The 18,103-nt window shown below is 38.8% G+C and overlaps 1 protein-coding gene across 1 annotated transcript in view; it reads right to left on the minus strand.

Annotated features, from left to right (window-relative positions):
• KEL (Kell metallo-endopeptidase (Kell blood group)) overlaps positions 1 to 18,103 on the minus strand; it is a 40,696-nt gene that overhangs the window by 1,198 nt on the left and 21,395 nt on the right. Inside the window, exons 7-17 of the mRNA XM_039338663.1 lie at positions 15,521 to 15,709; positions 13,481 to 13,626; positions 12,412 to 12,541; positions 10,778 to 10,888; positions 10,251 to 10,349; positions 9,614 to 9,691; positions 7,185 to 7,288; positions 6,411 to 6,521; positions 5,725 to 5,792; positions 3,476 to 3,642; positions 1,286 to 1,381 (exon numbers count right to left, since the gene is read on the minus strand). Of these exons, the coding sequence (XP_039194597.1) occupies positions 1,286 to 1,381; positions 3,476 to 3,642; positions 5,725 to 5,792; positions 6,411 to 6,521; positions 7,185 to 7,288; positions 9,614 to 9,691; positions 10,251 to 10,349; positions 10,778 to 10,888; positions 12,412 to 12,541; positions 13,481 to 13,626; positions 15,521 to 15,709 (1,299 nt within the window). The remainder of the gene's footprint in view (positions 1 to 1,285; positions 1,382 to 3,475; positions 3,643 to 5,724; positions 5,793 to 6,410; positions 6,522 to 7,184; positions 7,289 to 9,613; positions 9,692 to 10,250; positions 10,350 to 10,777; positions 10,889 to 12,411; positions 12,542 to 13,480; positions 13,627 to 15,520; positions 15,710 to 18,103) is intronic.

Consider the following 18,103-nt stretch of genomic DNA (forward strand, 5'->3'; position numbering starts at 1 on the left):
CCTCGACTTATTGTCAGTGCTGATAACATCAGATGCCCTTACTTTGACAAGAGATGGAAATGTAGCCATCTTTTCTCTATCGCTTTTAGAGTTTGTTGATGCTGGGAGGGGGAATATGGATGAGAGTCCAGCTAGTCATCACAATAATAACTCAGCTGTGGGAATCCAAGGTTATTGCACCCTGAGTTGATAAAGATTTGGCGGGCTGGAGAACTGAGGAGAAAGTCCATGCTTCAAATTAATTGGGAAATGTGATTTATGACTGTTAATTGGAGGAGGGAATTGTGCTTTACTACTTTGTGCCAAGGGGAGGAGAATTCAGTTTTGGGCTTTAACTATGTAGTGCCGATACTTTGTTTCTTGAATAAAAGATTCTTTAAGGTAAACAATGCCTCAAAGTTCTTTTGAAGAGTTTCACCTGTCGGAACCATGACACTTACCACAGTTTGTTTAATGACCATTCAAAGTTACAATGGCCCTGAAAAATATGTCTTATGACTGTTTTTCACAGTTACGACCTGCAGCATCCCCACAATCATGTGATCAAAATTCAGATGCTTGACAACTGGTTCATATTTACGACTGTTGCTGTGTCCCAAGGTCATGTGATCAATCAACTTTTGTAACCTTCCGACAAGCAAAGTCAAGGGGGAAGCCAGCTTCACTTAACAACCGGATTACTAACTTATTAACTGCAGTGATTCACTTAACGGCTCTGCAAGAAAGGTTGTAAAATGGGGCAAAACTCACTTAACAAATGTCTCACTTAACAACAAACATTTTGGCTCAATTATGTCATAAGCTAAGGACTACCTATACTCCCTCATAATATTTAGGGCCACAAAGTAGATGATATTATTACTTATCATCATTATGATCATCATTATCATCAATCAGGAGTTCAGTAATACAGATTTCTTTCTATGAGTACTTAACTCCTATTTGATTCAATAACATGGACACATGATATGACACGCAGTTAGGTCTTTCTCTAGCCAAATTTGCAGCTTGTTGATCTGTGTGGTTCAAACAGAGGAAAGTCCTTTGAAAGTGAAAAGGAAGATCACTGTAATGCTTCTCTTGCAACTAGCATCATATTTTCATGGTACAGTTATTGAGCTACAGATGTTCTTGATATGACTTAAGGGAAAAGAGCTACACAGTATTGCAAGAAAATATAAAAGCGGTAGGTAAAGTTGCAAAAATGTAAAGGATTGTCTTAAAACTAAGGACAAGTCAAAGCAAACTAAAAGCACCATGAGGGTAAAAAAGAAGGATGAATTACATGGGCAAAGCTGACAAAGAAGAGTTGATGGTGTGAGAGTCCAAGCTTAGGTAAATTTGTTACCCTTCTGTGCTTTGCAGACCAGTTTTCATAAGCCTGTGAGGAAAAGAAAGAAAATTAATAAATGCATTTTATACTTTGGCTATGATGTTAAATGAGAAAACAATAATACAGGCATGACAACTTTTGGAGGGTAGGATCCTGGTTTTAAAAAAAAGAACCATAGTTAGGGGAAAAGTCCCCTTGACAATCTTCAAAAGCTGGAAGTAAGGGGACACTACTTTGCGGTGGTTCTCCTCCTTTTTCCAGAACCTTTTTCAATCCGATATCAGAGTCCCTGTTATGAAGTGTCCCAAGGCTCAGTTCTCTCTCCCCTCCTATTTTGGTATCGGTTATTACCAATATTCTGATGGTACTCAAGTGTATCTCTCAAGCCTGGCCTGAACAGGAGATGCAGTGAAGATGTTATTTAAGTGTTTGGAGGCTGTAAGGAACTGGTTTGGAAAGAGCAAACTCGAGCTTAATCTCAACAGGCTTCCTGAGTGGCTTCCTCTGAGTTCAGAAACCAACTAAGTTTGGGAACATCTCTTCCTAGTTTCTAGTTAGGATGACACCTAACACGGAGAGTTGGGTACTTACTCCACTCTAAGAGTGATTTTATTTTGGCTTGATTTTTCCTTGATGTGATAGAAATGATTTAATATATTTATTGTTATATGTTGTGGGTTGGTGGGTATACTGCTTAGAGGTGGTTTATGACAAAAATGGCATGTAAGCCTGAGAAACAAACAAATACATAACATGTGAAGAAATACATTGGGCCTTTGTGTTTCTATTTTATCGGATTTCCTGCTACAAATGGAAGTAACATTCCTGTTATTTAATATTTTAATATTGCATTTCAGTGGTATGATCTTGGCTAACACCTAGGGTTACCAAATAACATCTGGGGGCTCTAATGAAACATTGCAATATATTGCATCCCCAATGGTTAGGCTTATCATGTAGTGAGAGATTAAACAAGAGATGTTCCAGGTTGTTCTTTCCTTGGTGCTTCTGCTAAGAGGACTCGTACACATTGTTTTTTTCATGGTCCAGCTCTTAGCTGACCCTTTGATAACAAAGGGATAATCATTCCAGAGATCTTCACATATTGCAAAAACATCTGTTATGATTTTTCATCCTTCTTAAATAAAACCCTGGCTGAGTGAGCAAAGCATTTTATGGCATTTTATGGTTCCTATGGATCTGGGGAAGAGAACAGCTTGTACAATGAAGTGTTTCTCACTTTGGCCAAGAGGCCTCTACACATATTTCTTGTCTTGACACTTTGTTCCTCATTCCAACATCTCTGAGCAAAAAAGGAAAACTGCTGGGATTTTTGCAAAAATATGCAATCATCAAGGTTACGGGGTCAGCTGCAGCTCTTAACCAAATGAACATCTAGCAGCAAAATCTTATGGGTTTTCCGCACATTATGTGTAAAATAAATCCTATTGCTTATTTAAATGTATACACATTGCTTCGTGCAATGTATTTTTCTATAGCTATTGCAGTTTGCCTTTCCATAATTGGTTTCAATTATGCTATTTCCTCTTTTTAAAAAAAAGGGGGGGGAGGGAATTCTGGCATTATTCCTTCACAAGGCTTTTGTTTTGTAAGAGCTGAAAACCATCTGCAAAGTTCTGAACAGTACAGGTAGTCCTCAACTTACAATCCTAACAGAACGTGCCCATTATGGTCGTGAGTCAAGATGGTCCCAAAAATGGGTCACCAATACCACCGACCTATCATTAGGCAAACCAAATGTTTGCTATGGGCCAGTTTAACCGAAAACTGGAAGTAAATGCTGATTTTCAGCAAAAGCATCATAAAATGTGATCATGTGACTGCAGGACACTGCAAAGGGTCTTAAGTGCGGGCTGGTTGCGGAGTGCCCAAAATGTGGTCATGTGACTGCGGGGGAGGGCCAGCTTTGGAACTTCAGAACTGGGTTGTAAGTAAGTATCCCCAGGGAGCTCCATTGTACCTTTGAATGGTCACTAAGTCAATAGTCATAAGTCAGGGACCACCTGTATAAAGTCCAGTTCATTATGCTATGGATGGTTCTAAATTGTCAAGTGCAAATTAAGTCAGTTTGTTTGAAAGAGAAGCCCTAGTCAATTTCTCTACATGATTTGATTCAGATACCTGGTAAGCAATGGCAAGCCCTCCGGTGTCAGCTAAATTCTCCAGGAGTGTGAAGGAGCCACTGATTCTATGGCCTTTCAGGGAGTAGTTCCCATATTGTTTCACCAGACAATCTTTGTCTTCTGCTGGTATGCTCATGCCACAAGTAGAACAGTTCTCGGGCAACACTGTAAGCCAAAAGGAAAGAAAGCCCAGAAAGAAAGCTACATGTGATAATGGGTCTCATCAGCCACTCTAACTCTATATGTTTATATAGTTCCATTAAACAAAACTTCCCTCCTCAAAACCCTTCACATCTCCTTGAAGCTGTAATGACTAAATATTGTTTCAGTAGGTAGAACTTGATTGTTGTGAAAATCTGTGCAGATGCCTAGAATTTCTTCTAGGTTACGGGGTTAATAAGATGGTCTTCTAATCCAGGAGTACCCAATCCCTGGTCCATGGGCCAGCACTAGTCCACGGCATGCCAGAAACCGGGCCGCACAAACAAGTGAGGCCCCCATTCACGGGATGAAGGCAGCATGCGAAACCACGCCCCCTCCGGTCTGCGGAAAAAGCTCTCTCCACAGAACGGTTGGGGGCTGCTATTCTAATCTACTTTTTAGCAGTTGAAACAATTATAGAATATTTCATAACCACTTATATTTTCATTGCCGTGCCATATGCTGAGCCTTGTATCCATTTCCCCCTAAATTAAATCAGCATTAAGAAAAATCGCTCACAGATTTTCCTTCAACATAAAGAGAGAGAAAATACCTTTTGCTCCAATATATTTTGTGATATAGGCTTCATGGAATCTTTCTATGATGTAAGTACTTTTTAAAAATGTAATTTTGTTTTCAGGCCATTTTCATGATTTTTTTTTCAAAGAAGGTGATTTAATAGATCTTTGAATGGAAAAAGGCAAAACTCTACAGGACATCAGGTTAGAATTCAGTTGAAATAGAGAGCAAGCAAAATGCCCAAAGCATTCATAACAAAATTATACCAGGATTAATTTACATCTCTAGAGTAGTAGCTCAATCCAATATGAGTTTGGGGCCCTTTCCTCCATTTCATTAAAATGGTTTGAATATTATGAATAAAGATACTTTTTCTGTCTGAGTTAAGAATGCATATGGGGAAAGGATAAAAAAGAAGCTGAGCCTACGATGTGTTTCTCCTTGAAGAATAGATACACCATATTGTTAAAGAATAACACAGGAGCCCCAAAAGAACTAGATTTCTCAATGGAGATTTCAATATTGTACTAACTAAGTTGTATGCTTAACAATTGATGTATTACAGTTCTTGACATATGACCATAACTGAGCCTAAAATTTCTGTTGATAAGCAAGACAGTTATTAAGTGAGTTTTGCTCCATTTTACGACCTTTCTTGCCACAGTTGTTAAGCAAATCACTGCAGTTGTTTAGTAACACATATGTTAAGTGAATCTGTTTCCCTATTTATTTCGCATGTCAGGAAATCGCAACAGGGAATCACATGACCCCAGGACACTGCAACGGTCATGAATACATGCCAGTGGCCAAGCATCCAGATTTTGATCATGTGACCATGGGAATGCTGCAATGATCATAAGTGTGAAAAACTGGCATAAGTAATTTTTTTTTCAGTGATGTTGTAAGTTCAAAGATCACTAAACGAATGGTTGTAAGTCAGGAACTATCTGTACTCTTTTAAACTAAAATGACTCATTTCATATCTGTCTCATTTATTCAGGCACTGTTTCTTCTCAGCAAGGCAGCCTTGAAAGTGCCAACATGCAATGAACAGGTAGTTCACTGAAGGAAAGCCCTCTTTCCACCCAACTCCAAAACCCCATCCCAAAACCATACGTTGTGATTATTTTTTGTAAAAAAAATGTGGGTCTATAATTCTGTAAAGAAAAGAAGGATGGGTGGGATTATCAGATGAAAAAGGTGCAGAATTAAACAGTGATTAACAAAACATTTACCATTAAAAAAAATCACACCTCCCACCCATTAAGCCAGGCATGTTAAACTCGCGATGTCACATGACATCATGTGACCTATTGCGACTTTTTCCCCATTGTCGGCACTGGGGTGGGCATGGTTTCGGCATGACGCATCCGGCCCACAGGTCAGCAGTTTGACATGCCTGCTCTAAGCCACTTGTAAAAGACTTACAGCACCTGAATTTTCAATTCTGGTCTTACCAAATAAGGCCCTATAAATGCGGATAATGGGATGGACAATATATTACCCATAATTTCTCAGAATACATACCATAATCAAACAAGGAGTGCAGTAGTTCATGTGCCATGAAGAAACCCATGACTCCAAAGTTGACAGCACTGGAAAACAGACATGGGAGATCTTTTAAATGTCCATTGACTTGTATTTATATAGATGTCTAGATATAAAATGTACCAATTAGGCAGCATCTGGATGGGAGAGAACTGACTGAATGGAACCCTGGCAAGTCAGAGTTGCAGCTGATATACAAGATCTTCTGTGGCCACCAGAGCTACTCCTTGATGGGCTAGCACTACACATCAGGGGTAGATTCAAGACTTGGAAATCCTGGTGGACTCATAACTCATGTTAGATCAAAAGTTGGAAGCCAAAGCAAGAGGCGCTTATATCCAACTCTGATTGGTGTATCAATTGTGTCCCAGGCCCACTCATAATAGACTACTGTAATGTGCTCTACTTGTGGCTGCCCTTAAAGAATATTCAGAAACTGCAATTGGTTTAAAATGCAGCAGCCTACATAACTTTGATAGAGGGAGCACATAATACTGATTTTATGAAATCTGCATTGTTTGCAAGTTGGTTTCTGGTCCACATTAAGTTACTTGTTTTGACCTATAATGCCCTTCATGGCTTGGCACTCAGAGGTTTCAGGATCATGTTCTCCAGCCAGCTTTGGGACAGTGATTAATGGTTTTTATAGCAGCCATTTTCCTTACCTGGGAAATTCAGTATGGAAGAAAGGATTACGAAACATCCCTGCAGGAAAAACTACTGCATGGCGCCGCAGTGAGTAGTAGGAATGGACAGACCAAGGAGGTACTTCCCAACTGAAATGGGGGAAAATCAGAGTGAAAAAATGAAATAATTGCTTTCATTGGAGTTCTCTCATTTTCGCTGGTACATATTCTCACATTTACAGCAATGCCAAATTCTTCACAGTTTTACGTTTCCAAATTACTTGATCTTTTTAGCAAAGTGGCACCAATGTGTTAGCAATCTGCTGATTCAAATGTGTTGCTTGAGTCTGGTTTGTCTTCAGACAGAAACATTTTACATTTTCAGTCTCTATCTTTTTTTAACGTTATTGTTTACTTATGTAAACAATATGAGATGTAAATCAACCACAGTAGTTCAGTGCAAACTGGCAAATCTACATTTACTGAGATGGAGTGATTGCCCAAAGTCACCCAGCTGGCTTCTCTACCCAAGAAAAGACCAGAACTTACTCTCCCCATTCTTAGTACAGTAAGAGAGGGCGGGGGGGGGGGATAAGAATACACAGATGGATGCAAGTTTTAAAAATAAGTCTTCATTCAGTTGTTATTGTGTGCAAGAGTAATAGTTTATAAAGAAAAAAGTGTAATAGTAAGCAATTCTGAACTTTTCTAAAATATCTAAACTGGAAGCCAGGATGAGCAAACCTGTAGAACAATAGAAATGGGGTCGAAAACCAAGATATTAGTTTTATTCATTTGGTAAGAAAAACATACCTATCATTCAGATGGGGACTGATAAGTCTGAGTAAGAATCTCTTCTTCAGAGAGTTTAGGCAGGCAACCACATTGTGGAAAAAGTTATTCTCATCAATCTTCAGCTGAACAAAGTAGCAAGCAATAATATTAGGAATGGGAGTTCAGTGACAATGTCTGTCAAAGACAATAAATATTATTTTTCATTTTGTTCTCTTGGTTAAATAATTCTGTACAAATTATTTTGGGAATTTAATTCTTCCATCTTTCCCCTGAAATTCTAAGCTTCTGCCAACAGGTTATAAATCTGTAGCTCTACAAAGACACAATCATTTGGCAGGTGGGGGTTTCACTATATACTACCTGCCTTTTAAATAATATTTGTCCCTCCTCCATCACCTTTCATGAAATTGCTGCAGGAAATTAGTTGGTTACTCCTTTCCTCTGCAGCTGCAATTTGACAATTTTTTTATTATGTTCTCCTTTCCTATATGCTGCCCTTCCAACACTAGCAAGCATAACTATTAATTATTAATTCAAAACAAAGGAACAAATGACAACCTGTAGTGTAACACATGCAGTTGTTTTATATATAAAACGACATGGCACAACACCCCATTTCTGAGGCAATCGGCGGAGAGATGAACCGTTTGTTTCATGTATGGATTGGAGGGGTTTAAAGTGGCTAATGATGCAGCTGTGGTCTGGCTTCTGGTTTGTGGTCGTGCCTCATCATCAGTGTGGGTTTGGGTTTGACACCAGACCCACACTCACAAAAGCCACACAGGATGTCACCACCACACGTCCACGCAAAAAGCAAACCCAAACCCACACCGATGACGAGGCATGACCACAAACCAGAAGCCAGACCACAGCTGCATCATTAGCCACTTTAAACCCCTCCAATCCATACATGAAGCAAACTGACATCCACCATGAAGATGAGGCACAACCACGAACGCGAAGCCAAACAATAGCAATGCAGCTCACCATCTCACATCCCTGTGCAACTCAGACTAACCTGAGCACAACAAAGCCCCCACCCAAACAGAACACTCCCCCAACCAATCAGAGCACAGCCAACCCCCCCATCCAATCAGAGCACAGCCAACCCCCCCCATCCAATCAGAGCACAGCCAAGCTCCTAACCAATCAGAACATACCTCCATCCAATCAGAACACAGCCAAGCTCTCATCCAATCAGTTCATACCCCCACTGGCAGTTAAAAGGAAGAAACAGCTACAATCACACATTGCTCCTAGAAGCACAAAGCCGAAAACACCAGCCTGAAGATGATGAATGAGACTTCGTCGAAACATCGCCAGGACACTTCTAATTTGACGTGGGAGAAAACCCAAATAACCAAAGACCTACTTATATATCCCTAATAACTATAAAAATGCGAATCCCAGGCATATTTGTGTAATGGTATAAAGTCCTCAAACTCTGAGATGAATTTTAAACAAACGCTTACTCTAATGACGTTGGCAGTGGACCAGCGAAAAGTAAGACAACTGAGTTTTAGGTTTGTAAATAGTTGGTTTTTGGTTTTTATTGTTTTAACAATAAACAGCTGTTTTAAATTCATCCCAGAGTTCAAGGACTTTATACCATTACACACACACACACACACACACACATATATACATACACTAAATTTTTGGATATATATATATATATATATATATATATATATATATATATATATATATATATATATATATATAAATGGAATGAATAAAGCGCGTTCACCAGGAGAGTTTAAAGTTAAAATACTTTAATTAAAGTATTTTACTAACAAGGTGATTCAAACGGGTTCCATAGACGTCTGCGCGTGGTTCCTAGACTGTGCTAGCATTCCCTGCTGAACAGCTGATAGGTGGGAGGGGAATCGGAGTAAAGATTTCTTCCGTCGTTCTCTCGAGCACTTTTGTTCACATTTCCGTCGACCTCAGGGGGTATTGTTAAAGATATATATATATATATATATATATATATATATATATATATATATTCAATATATTGCTGATAATTTAAATGTTTCTAACTTTATTTGTAAAATTGAAAACTGGACAATTTTATTTCAAGAACTACCTGTCATAGGAGCATTCATGAGCGGAGATTCACTGTGTCAAAATGGCAGGCATAAAGCAGGATCATCAAACCTTCACTTCTTTTTAGATGCCTACAATGTGTTTGACACATGTATAAAAGTGGTGGGACTTCAATTACCTGGTGACCCTTGCCATTTTGATATTGTTGACTCTCTTGGCAGAGTCCCCTGGCCTAGGGAGAGCCCATGAGATAATGTCCATGTCTTTGATTCAGTTTCTAGTAATTGAAACTGTAGGAGAGCAGCAAATACACTTTCCTGTGTCTTAAGACCCATCCTTCAGTGGAAGAAATAAAGACATTTGAAGCCAAATCACAAATGGTGCTTAACTTTTACCTCTTGATACTCATTGTCAATTTTGTGTGCTTGGAGCATGGTTTTTGGATAGCCAATCTCCACTTGGAGTCTATAAATCTAAAAATATGAAAATAAAGATTAGTTATTTGCTTGAACCAATGACATGATGAAAAAAGGACTATTGGCATAGGTACTTAAACAAGAGCATCCTTCAGAAAAGATTTGGTATTACTTACAGAGTATGATTTCCCCTGCTTATAACTCTTACATCCATTCACTAATGTGAGTAATCCAAGTTTTCTACAAAGCAGGCCCCAGTCAGAGGCTATTAAAGATTGGATGGGAAATTTTCTAGTCTATGCCTGGAATTAGACTGATCAATTTCATGTCTACATAACCTTAATCTTGAACTCCTCTAAAGGTAAAGATTGCATTGACATCATTGCCATGCATTACAGAAACAAAGATAAGCTTTCTGAACTGGTAAGTGCTGGAATAAATACTGACTTCTCAGAAACATCTAAGTTCTTGCTTGTAAACCTGGAGCTCCATTCCAGCCATGGGCACAAGTTTTGAAGTCTCTGAACTGGAGAATACATTCCCCTAGATATAAATTCTATTACAGTCATTCATTCCCATAACCTAACCAAACAAGCATCACAATAGACAGACATACTTTCTCCTTGGCTTCTTGACGGGATTGGGAGTCCATCCAGTTAACTTGATCCAGATGGCTGTCAATGGCATCCTGGATCTCAGAAAAAATCTCTTCTGCCTGGCCAGAGAAAGGAAAGAGATTCCCAGAAGTAGGGAAGCACTTCGCCTGTTATTTGTCCATAAACTCTAAGACTAAAATGAACTTACTAAACTTTTAAAACAAGAAGTTATACAGTAGATATGGAAGCATTCCTGAAAGGAATGGTTAAGGAGAAACTAAGTCTAGCCACCAGCTGTTTTATTTTGAATAGTAGATAATATCGTGTATGGTAATAGAATGCCGAAGAGCATATTTTATGACACACACACCCCTTATAATATAATAGTATCTCCTGCCATTTCTAATGAAATAATAGATAATGATATTATCTACTAGTTAAGATTGGCTATGAATAGGCATGGAAAATACCACGTAAGCATATTAGTTTGAAAAGCACAAGAGCATATGGATTAATAAGCCAGTATCTGGTACTATTGAATACCTACGAGATCCTTGGCCTTCTGGGGGAAAATCTCCTGCACAACCATCTTCCCAACTACAGGTCCAAAGAATGTGCTAGTGTCACTCAGGCATTTCCTCCATCGCTCAGTTCTTATCTGAAAATAATTAAAGTTAAATTAAAAATTGAACAAGTATAAAAAATGAATCTGAATGTGGTTGTGGATGAAAAGCCACTAAAAAAAAATAATTCCAGGATTTAAATTGAAAAAAAAAATCATGGAAGAAGACAATGCAACCCACATGGGCATATCCAAGGAGTCCTATTTGCCCCAAGGGAGGCTATCTCCTTCAATCAACAATGTATTTGATCTACACATAAGAATATGCTTCTTCCGCTTCCTCCAATATGGCATAAAAACATCCAACATGATACTGTAGTGCAGTGGTGGCGAACCTATGGCACGCGTGCCAGAGGCAGCACGCAGAGCCCTCTCTGTGGGCACGCATGCCATCACCCCAGCTCCTCCTCCTCCTGCGGCCCACTCCTCACCAGCAGCCCCCCTGGAGGAGAGTTGCCCCCCGGTCACAACTCGCATGGAGCAGTGCAGCCAAGGACATGGGAGCCGGGCAACAGGAATAAGACTCTGCCCTTGCACCCCATCACACACAGATGATGCTGTGGGGCGCAGGTGGAAAGTGTGGCCACCATGGTGCTTCAGGGCCTCTTGGCCAATCTGCGGTGGGCCATGGAGGCAGTAGGTAGCCCTCCAGGTGGGCAGGGTGGAGTGGGTGAAGTGGGGGCATGCAGGGCAGTTTTTGGGCACTTGGTATCTAAAAGGTTCACCATCACTGCTGTAGTGCATGAATCTGGAGCAACATTTCAGTTGGGAGATTGGGAGCAGAAGCTTTATTAGGACAAGCCATGGGGGCAGTTTCCTCCCCTTTGTAAAAATAAAATGTGATTGTTAGCAGCTAGTTGCAATTAGTAGCTGCAACATCAGCCAGAAGACTGTATCCCTTTCTATAGCTTCAATGGATGAGGCAGTATTGCTGAAGAAGCAATGATATTGCATTTGGGACAATGGCCCTGATTACAGTCATGAGCCTATCTCAGGAAATAGCATTTGCAAATCTGAAATATTATCAAGAAACAGAGGGGTTCACTGGGCCAGAGGCCCCTAACCTTTTGGGCACCAGGGACCGTTTCTGTGGAGAAATATTTTTCCACAGACCAGAGGGGGCGTGGTTTCGTGTGCTGCCTGCATCCAGTGGAGGGGGCTTCACTTGTTTGCATGGCCCGGTTGCTGGTATGCCGCAGCCTGGTGCCGGCCCACAGACCGGGGGTTGGGGACCCCTGCACTAGGCCATCCACAGAAGGTTTTTGTCTAATTGTGGAACAACTCCAAAAATGTAGTTGTTAGTAGTAGTATTTGTCCTACTTGACTGGAAAGTCCAACACTTAGACCACATTATTTTAAATAAAGAGGAAAGAAATTGTCCCTATCCTCTGTCCCCAATTTAATATTTGGAGAGGAAGAATCCCAGAGAGCTTACTTATAAATTATACATTTCTTTCATGTGCTCTAGCACTCCCAAATTATAATGAAAAAGTTTGCTTGGAGCTCAGTGTTAATTCTTAATGCAATAGAAAATGAGGGCATGAGATAAGCACTCTTACCATGTTTGTATTCCTCGCCCTGCTATCCAGTATGTTTGCTAATTCTTGACGAGCTTTCTGGAATTGGCTGTCCAGAGCTGGGGAGAGATTTCCAATTAGGCAAAGTATCATGTAGGTCTGCAATACATCTCTAAAATAAGAAAAAGAAAGGAACAAAATGTGATTTTTGTCCCTGTAATGATATTGAACTCAAAAGAGTAGTTCATATTTTATTATATTGTCAATTTGATAAGAGTCCTCAGCAGGAAGTTATCTTATCTATATTAAAAATTAAACTATTATACCTCTGAGTATGTAAAAAATTTACTTGCAGGTGAAAATCTTAAAATTACAATAGGAATAGCCAGATTTGTAACTATGGCTATAAAAATAAGATTTTTAGTAACAAGCCAACGTTTATTTATCATTTATTATTTAATATATTTATTAAATATTTCACTCTTTAAAACTATTATAGATTATGTACCTTAATAATTGTTTGGGGCATATTTAAGGCAATTATATATGGTTGCATTACTGTTGTATTCATGGAAAAAGAAAACATCAGACAAAAAAGTGTTGGGGAAAAAAAGATGAAATGATTTTTAAGTATGTACTGGTTAAGGACTGCAATAAGGTGTTTTAGAGCAGAGGTCCCCAACCTTTTGAGCAACAGGGACCGGTTCCGTGGAGAAACGTTTTTCTTCACGGACCAGAGGGGGCGTGGTTTCATGTACTACCTGCATTCCGCGGATGGGGCTTTGCTTGTTTGCATGGACCAGTTTCTGGCATGCTGTAGCCCAGTGCCGGTCCACGGACCATGGGTTGGGGACCTCTGTTTTAGAGTACACATGCAAGAATGATCACACATGAATTACGCAAAGTTCAATGACTACCAAACAGGTATGCATTTGATGCAGAATATAATTGTGCATTTGATGCAGAATATAATTGTGAACATGAAGTAATCAATGTGGCCTCCTTTCTCAATTTCCATATGTACAGTCTGTACAAATCAGTTCCTCCAGGTCTTGCTTTCCTAAGATGTAGATGTTAAGTTACAGCATTCTACAGACTAGCAATGTCTTACCTCTGCTTTTGCCATTGCCCAATAAGTTGTGACATTCCTTTCAAATAATCCATGTCATGCACAGCAATGGGTTGAGACATGTTCAGCTGCACCGGATGGAAAGCTGCCTGAAGGCATGACAGCCAATCAATAGCAGGAGCCTTTTCCTAAAGATAGAATTGGACCAGAAGGAAATGATGAAATCTCACCAAGAAGAGACACAACCAAATGCTTGCTTGGAAATTGAAGGGCATTCTAGTGTAAAGACAGGGCAGAAAGGAGGAAATAAGACACACACACACATGCACATACACACACACATTTACACACCCAAAACATTCCTCAGAAATCAGTACAAAGACAAATTATGTATTACATGTTATTAAGATAAGACCCAGACAACACGTTGTTAATTAAGCACTTATGAAATGTAAACTTAAAATACATACATGCATACATACACATATACATACATACATATACATATATACATACATACATACGTACACTCTAGAAAATTCTCCTCCCCTGTTTCTTCCTTCCCTAATACAGCTGGCAAAAGTGAGAAAGAGCCTGTAGCCTAGAGGTTAACACAGGTGCTTAACATGTAGACAGCCCAGGTTCGACTCTCAGAAGGGTATGTCTGGTTGAAAAGAACTAAAAAGTTCGAAATAGCTATCCCAGTTCTCCCTTAATTCTTTGCTAGCAATCCAATTTTTAGAAATACACACACACACACACACACACACATATATACATACAAAGATAAAGGGAACACAAACATATAGGATCCTATACGTTTGTGTTTCCTTTATTTTTTGAGCAGTATGTGTGTATGTATATGTATGTGTATGTGTATATATATATATATATATATATATATATATATATATATATATATATATATATTTCTAAAATTTGGAATGTACATGATGTCACAGTTGTGACTGCTGCCTGTGGATGGCTCTAGTTTGAGCTGATACAAGGCAAAAGATTTCTCTCTCCCATATTTGGGCAACAGGGTGTAACATACAGCATTCTATATATATATATATATATATATATATATATATATATATATATATATATATATATATATATATACAGTACAAAAAAAATACAAAGACAATGCTATGATTTCGTGGAGGAAGCAAGACTATACTACAAGAAGAAACAGGGAGTAAACATTAACAGCCTGGTTTTATGCAGAACTTTACATGATCATAAATCTCATTGTTCCCATTTCAGTCCATCTACCATTTTGCCTTGAATAAAAGTAGAATAAGATTCTGGCAAGATAGACATACTGTTGGTATATGATTTCCAGTCCTAATAAATGAGAAAAATGGCCTGTTCTGGAAAGTACTGTATTCTCTTTGAAGAACTGGCTTCATGGACTTCAAATTTCAACTTCTGTCAGTGAAGATGGCTGCACTGGGTCATCTGCTTATTTCTGGCTCCTCATGGCCACAGTTTAGCCTCCTATTCTTTCAACCATGCCATTGCAATGTACTTTGCAGGGGACCAATGTTAAAGCTGATCTGAAGGCTTCAGACTGGTACTATTACAATAGGAAAATTCAGTGAATAACTGGTATTTCAAATTCCCTTTATGCATTAATTTTAGATCATCTTTAAAAAATAATGGATCCTTTTAAATCAAGAATTTCAAGTCCTCTTGGCACTAAAAGGTCATTTTGTTATCTAGAATATCCTGGATATATATATATATATATATTAATTTTCCAAAACTGCATTTAAAACCTAGGCTTGCCCATTGTTTTAAGCTTCTGAAAGTTAATTGAGACTAAGAATTTCTTTAAAAAATGTTTGATAGATTGTGGTAATACTTTCTGTCTTAATAGGACTTAAATAATTATCCTAATTATTACTGTTACAGGATTTTTGACTATTTTGTATGCATACCATGGACATTTTGATGTATAGATAGATATTTTGATTTCACAATAGTGTTGTAGTATTACTCTTAACCACTGAGATTTTTTGTTGACTCAGCATTATATAAATATGCAAAATATACATTTTTGGAAAACTATAGAACCTGTAGCTTCTTGATTGTGGTGTAGTAAAATAACATCCTTTTCTCCTGTCGCTTCTTCAGGGGAGTAACAATCTTCTGGAGGTTTGAGATAAAGGAGAATGCCAAGGAAATATAGTTGGAAGTGGAATCTGTATGTCCACCCATCAGCTCTTCTAGCTTCTTCAGATACAAGTAATACGAACGTAAAACCTGCAAAACAAACCTTTCTTTCAAGCAGAGTCAGTGGTTAAACTTGTTCTGAGCAATCTGCTCAGTTATGAACTATCTAAAAACAATAAAAAATTATTCACATACCCCACTCTTTTACTACTCATAGATATTTAACTATTATATAAGAGTTGGCACAGGTATAGTATAAGTCAGGCATGTCAAACTCATGACGTCACATGATGTCATGCAATGTATCATGACTTTTTCCCCACTGCCGGCGATGGGGAGGGCATGGTTTCGGCGTGACACGTCCGGCCCGCAGGCAAGCAGTTTGACATGCCTGGTATAGGTGGTATCTTGCTCAATAAGTAGTAACCGTGAGAGGGATCTCAGAGTCCTAGTTGACAATCACTTAAAATATGAGCCAGCAGTGTGTTGCAGCTGCCAAAAAAGCCAACACAGTGCTAGGCTGCATTAACAGAGGGATAGAATCAAGATCATATGAAGTGTTAATATCACTTTACAATGCCTTGGTAAGGCCACACTTGGAATACTGCATCCAATTTTGGTCACCACAATGTAAAAAAGATGTTGACACTCTAGAAAGAGTACAGAGAAGAGCCACAAGGATGATTAGGGGACTGGAAGCTAAAACATAATTAAGAACAGTTGCTGGAATTGATATATCTAGTTTAATGAAGAGAAGACGAGGAGGGACATGATAGCAGTGTTCCAATATCTCAGGGGCTGCCACAGCGAAGAGGGAGTCAAGCTATTCTCCAAAGCACCTGAAGGCAGGACAAGAAACATATAATGGAAACTAACCAAAGAGAGAAGCAACCTAGAACTAAGGAGAATTAATCAGTGGAACAACCTGCCTGCAGAAATTGTGAATGCCCCAACACTGGAAGTTTTAAAGAAGAGACTGGACAGCCATTTGTCTGAAATTGTATAGGATTTCCTGCCTGAGCAGGGGGTTGGATTAGATAACCAGGGTCCCAACTACAAAGAAAATCTATTTGGGAATAACCACAAGACAATACCCTGTTAATCCTGTCTCATGGAACAGGAGCTCTCTAAATGATCTTAGCAACTGACAGATCTGTAATGATGAAGATCATTCAGCTATAGTGGTCCCAAGTTGTTTAGTACCTTACAAGTCAAAAATGAAAATCTGAACCTGGATTGGTAGCTAACTAGCAGCTAGTGCAAATGCTTTGGCAGAGATATAACACATGGATATGCAAGTGCCTCTTGTGGCAACTTGGCTCCCAGGTTATGTACCAACTGCAGCTTCCACATCAAGCAAACAGCAAAGTATAGAGATCTAAATATGTGGCTTCCATTTTAAAAATGACCCTGTATTTAGATGTCCTTGTTCAAGAAAGTGTATCAACTAAAGTTGACAATAAGTTCTCTTAAACAGAAATCATATGACTATCAAACACAATGATGTCTTTCAGAATCACCCACCAAAAACATCTTCACTTTGCCAGGATTTAATTCATCCAGCCATCCACATCCAGAGAGAATCTTTCCTGATTCAGATTCTATGGAATAATGTTACTTGCATACTGAAGATACCAGAGCCAGCATTTATGACAGCCACAGTTCCATATAAATAATAGTTAGCACTGGAATAAAATGTCTATGGAGATTTTCAGTCATCCAGATCATGGTTGTCCCAAAGATGCTTTATAATGTAAATTATTACTATCTATCTATCTACTATCTATCGTTCCATCCTCCACCATTCAGTCAGAACTGAAGAAGCTTCTTGGATGAGAAGCAAAATGTTTTCAAGGAAAAACAAAGCCCAGTTGCCTTTTGAAAAAGCACATTTGGGGTTGGAATAAAATACTATCTTACAGGATCCCACAACACAACTTTTGGAGAGCAGCGATAGCTATTTTCTGAGATGATCACCGAATAAGCTAATATAGTCAAGCGAATAAGATGTCTTATCATATCTACAGGCATCAGGCAGTACAATGTACAGTTCAGTAGATTTGAAATCAAAACTGTGTTCACATCAGCATGAAGATGAACAATTTTGTCCTCAGGGCCTTCTAAATCTGTCAAGCAAGTAATTGAAAGGTGTAAATTCAATTTATCTGAGGCAATGACAATAAACTCCTTAATAATAATAACCCCACTTTTAAAAGATCTGCTGAACAGCTATTTAAAGATGTGAAGAGGTCTTCTTTACAACTTTTTATGCCACTCAACACGTGTGCTAGCATGTGTCCTGTAGATCCCATTGTAAATATCATACCACTTATGCTTTAGTTGTCTCTTCACCTGCTCCATGGTCAGAGATTTCAGAAGAACTAGGGAGAAGCTTTTTATCTACAATGCTGAATAAAACAACTTGAGCAATTGTCTCAATATCTTTTGTTTTCCTGTTCTATAGGTCAAAAAGTTCAGTATACT

This window comes from Crotalus tigris, unplaced genomic scaffold (genome assembly GCF_016545835.1).
Source record: "Crotalus tigris isolate CLP2741 ecotype Arizona unplaced genomic scaffold, ASM1654583v1 scf7180000017716.2861928, whole genome shotgun sequence".
NCBI lineage: Eukaryota > Metazoa > Chordata > Lepidosauria > Squamata > Viperidae > Crotalus > Crotalus tigris.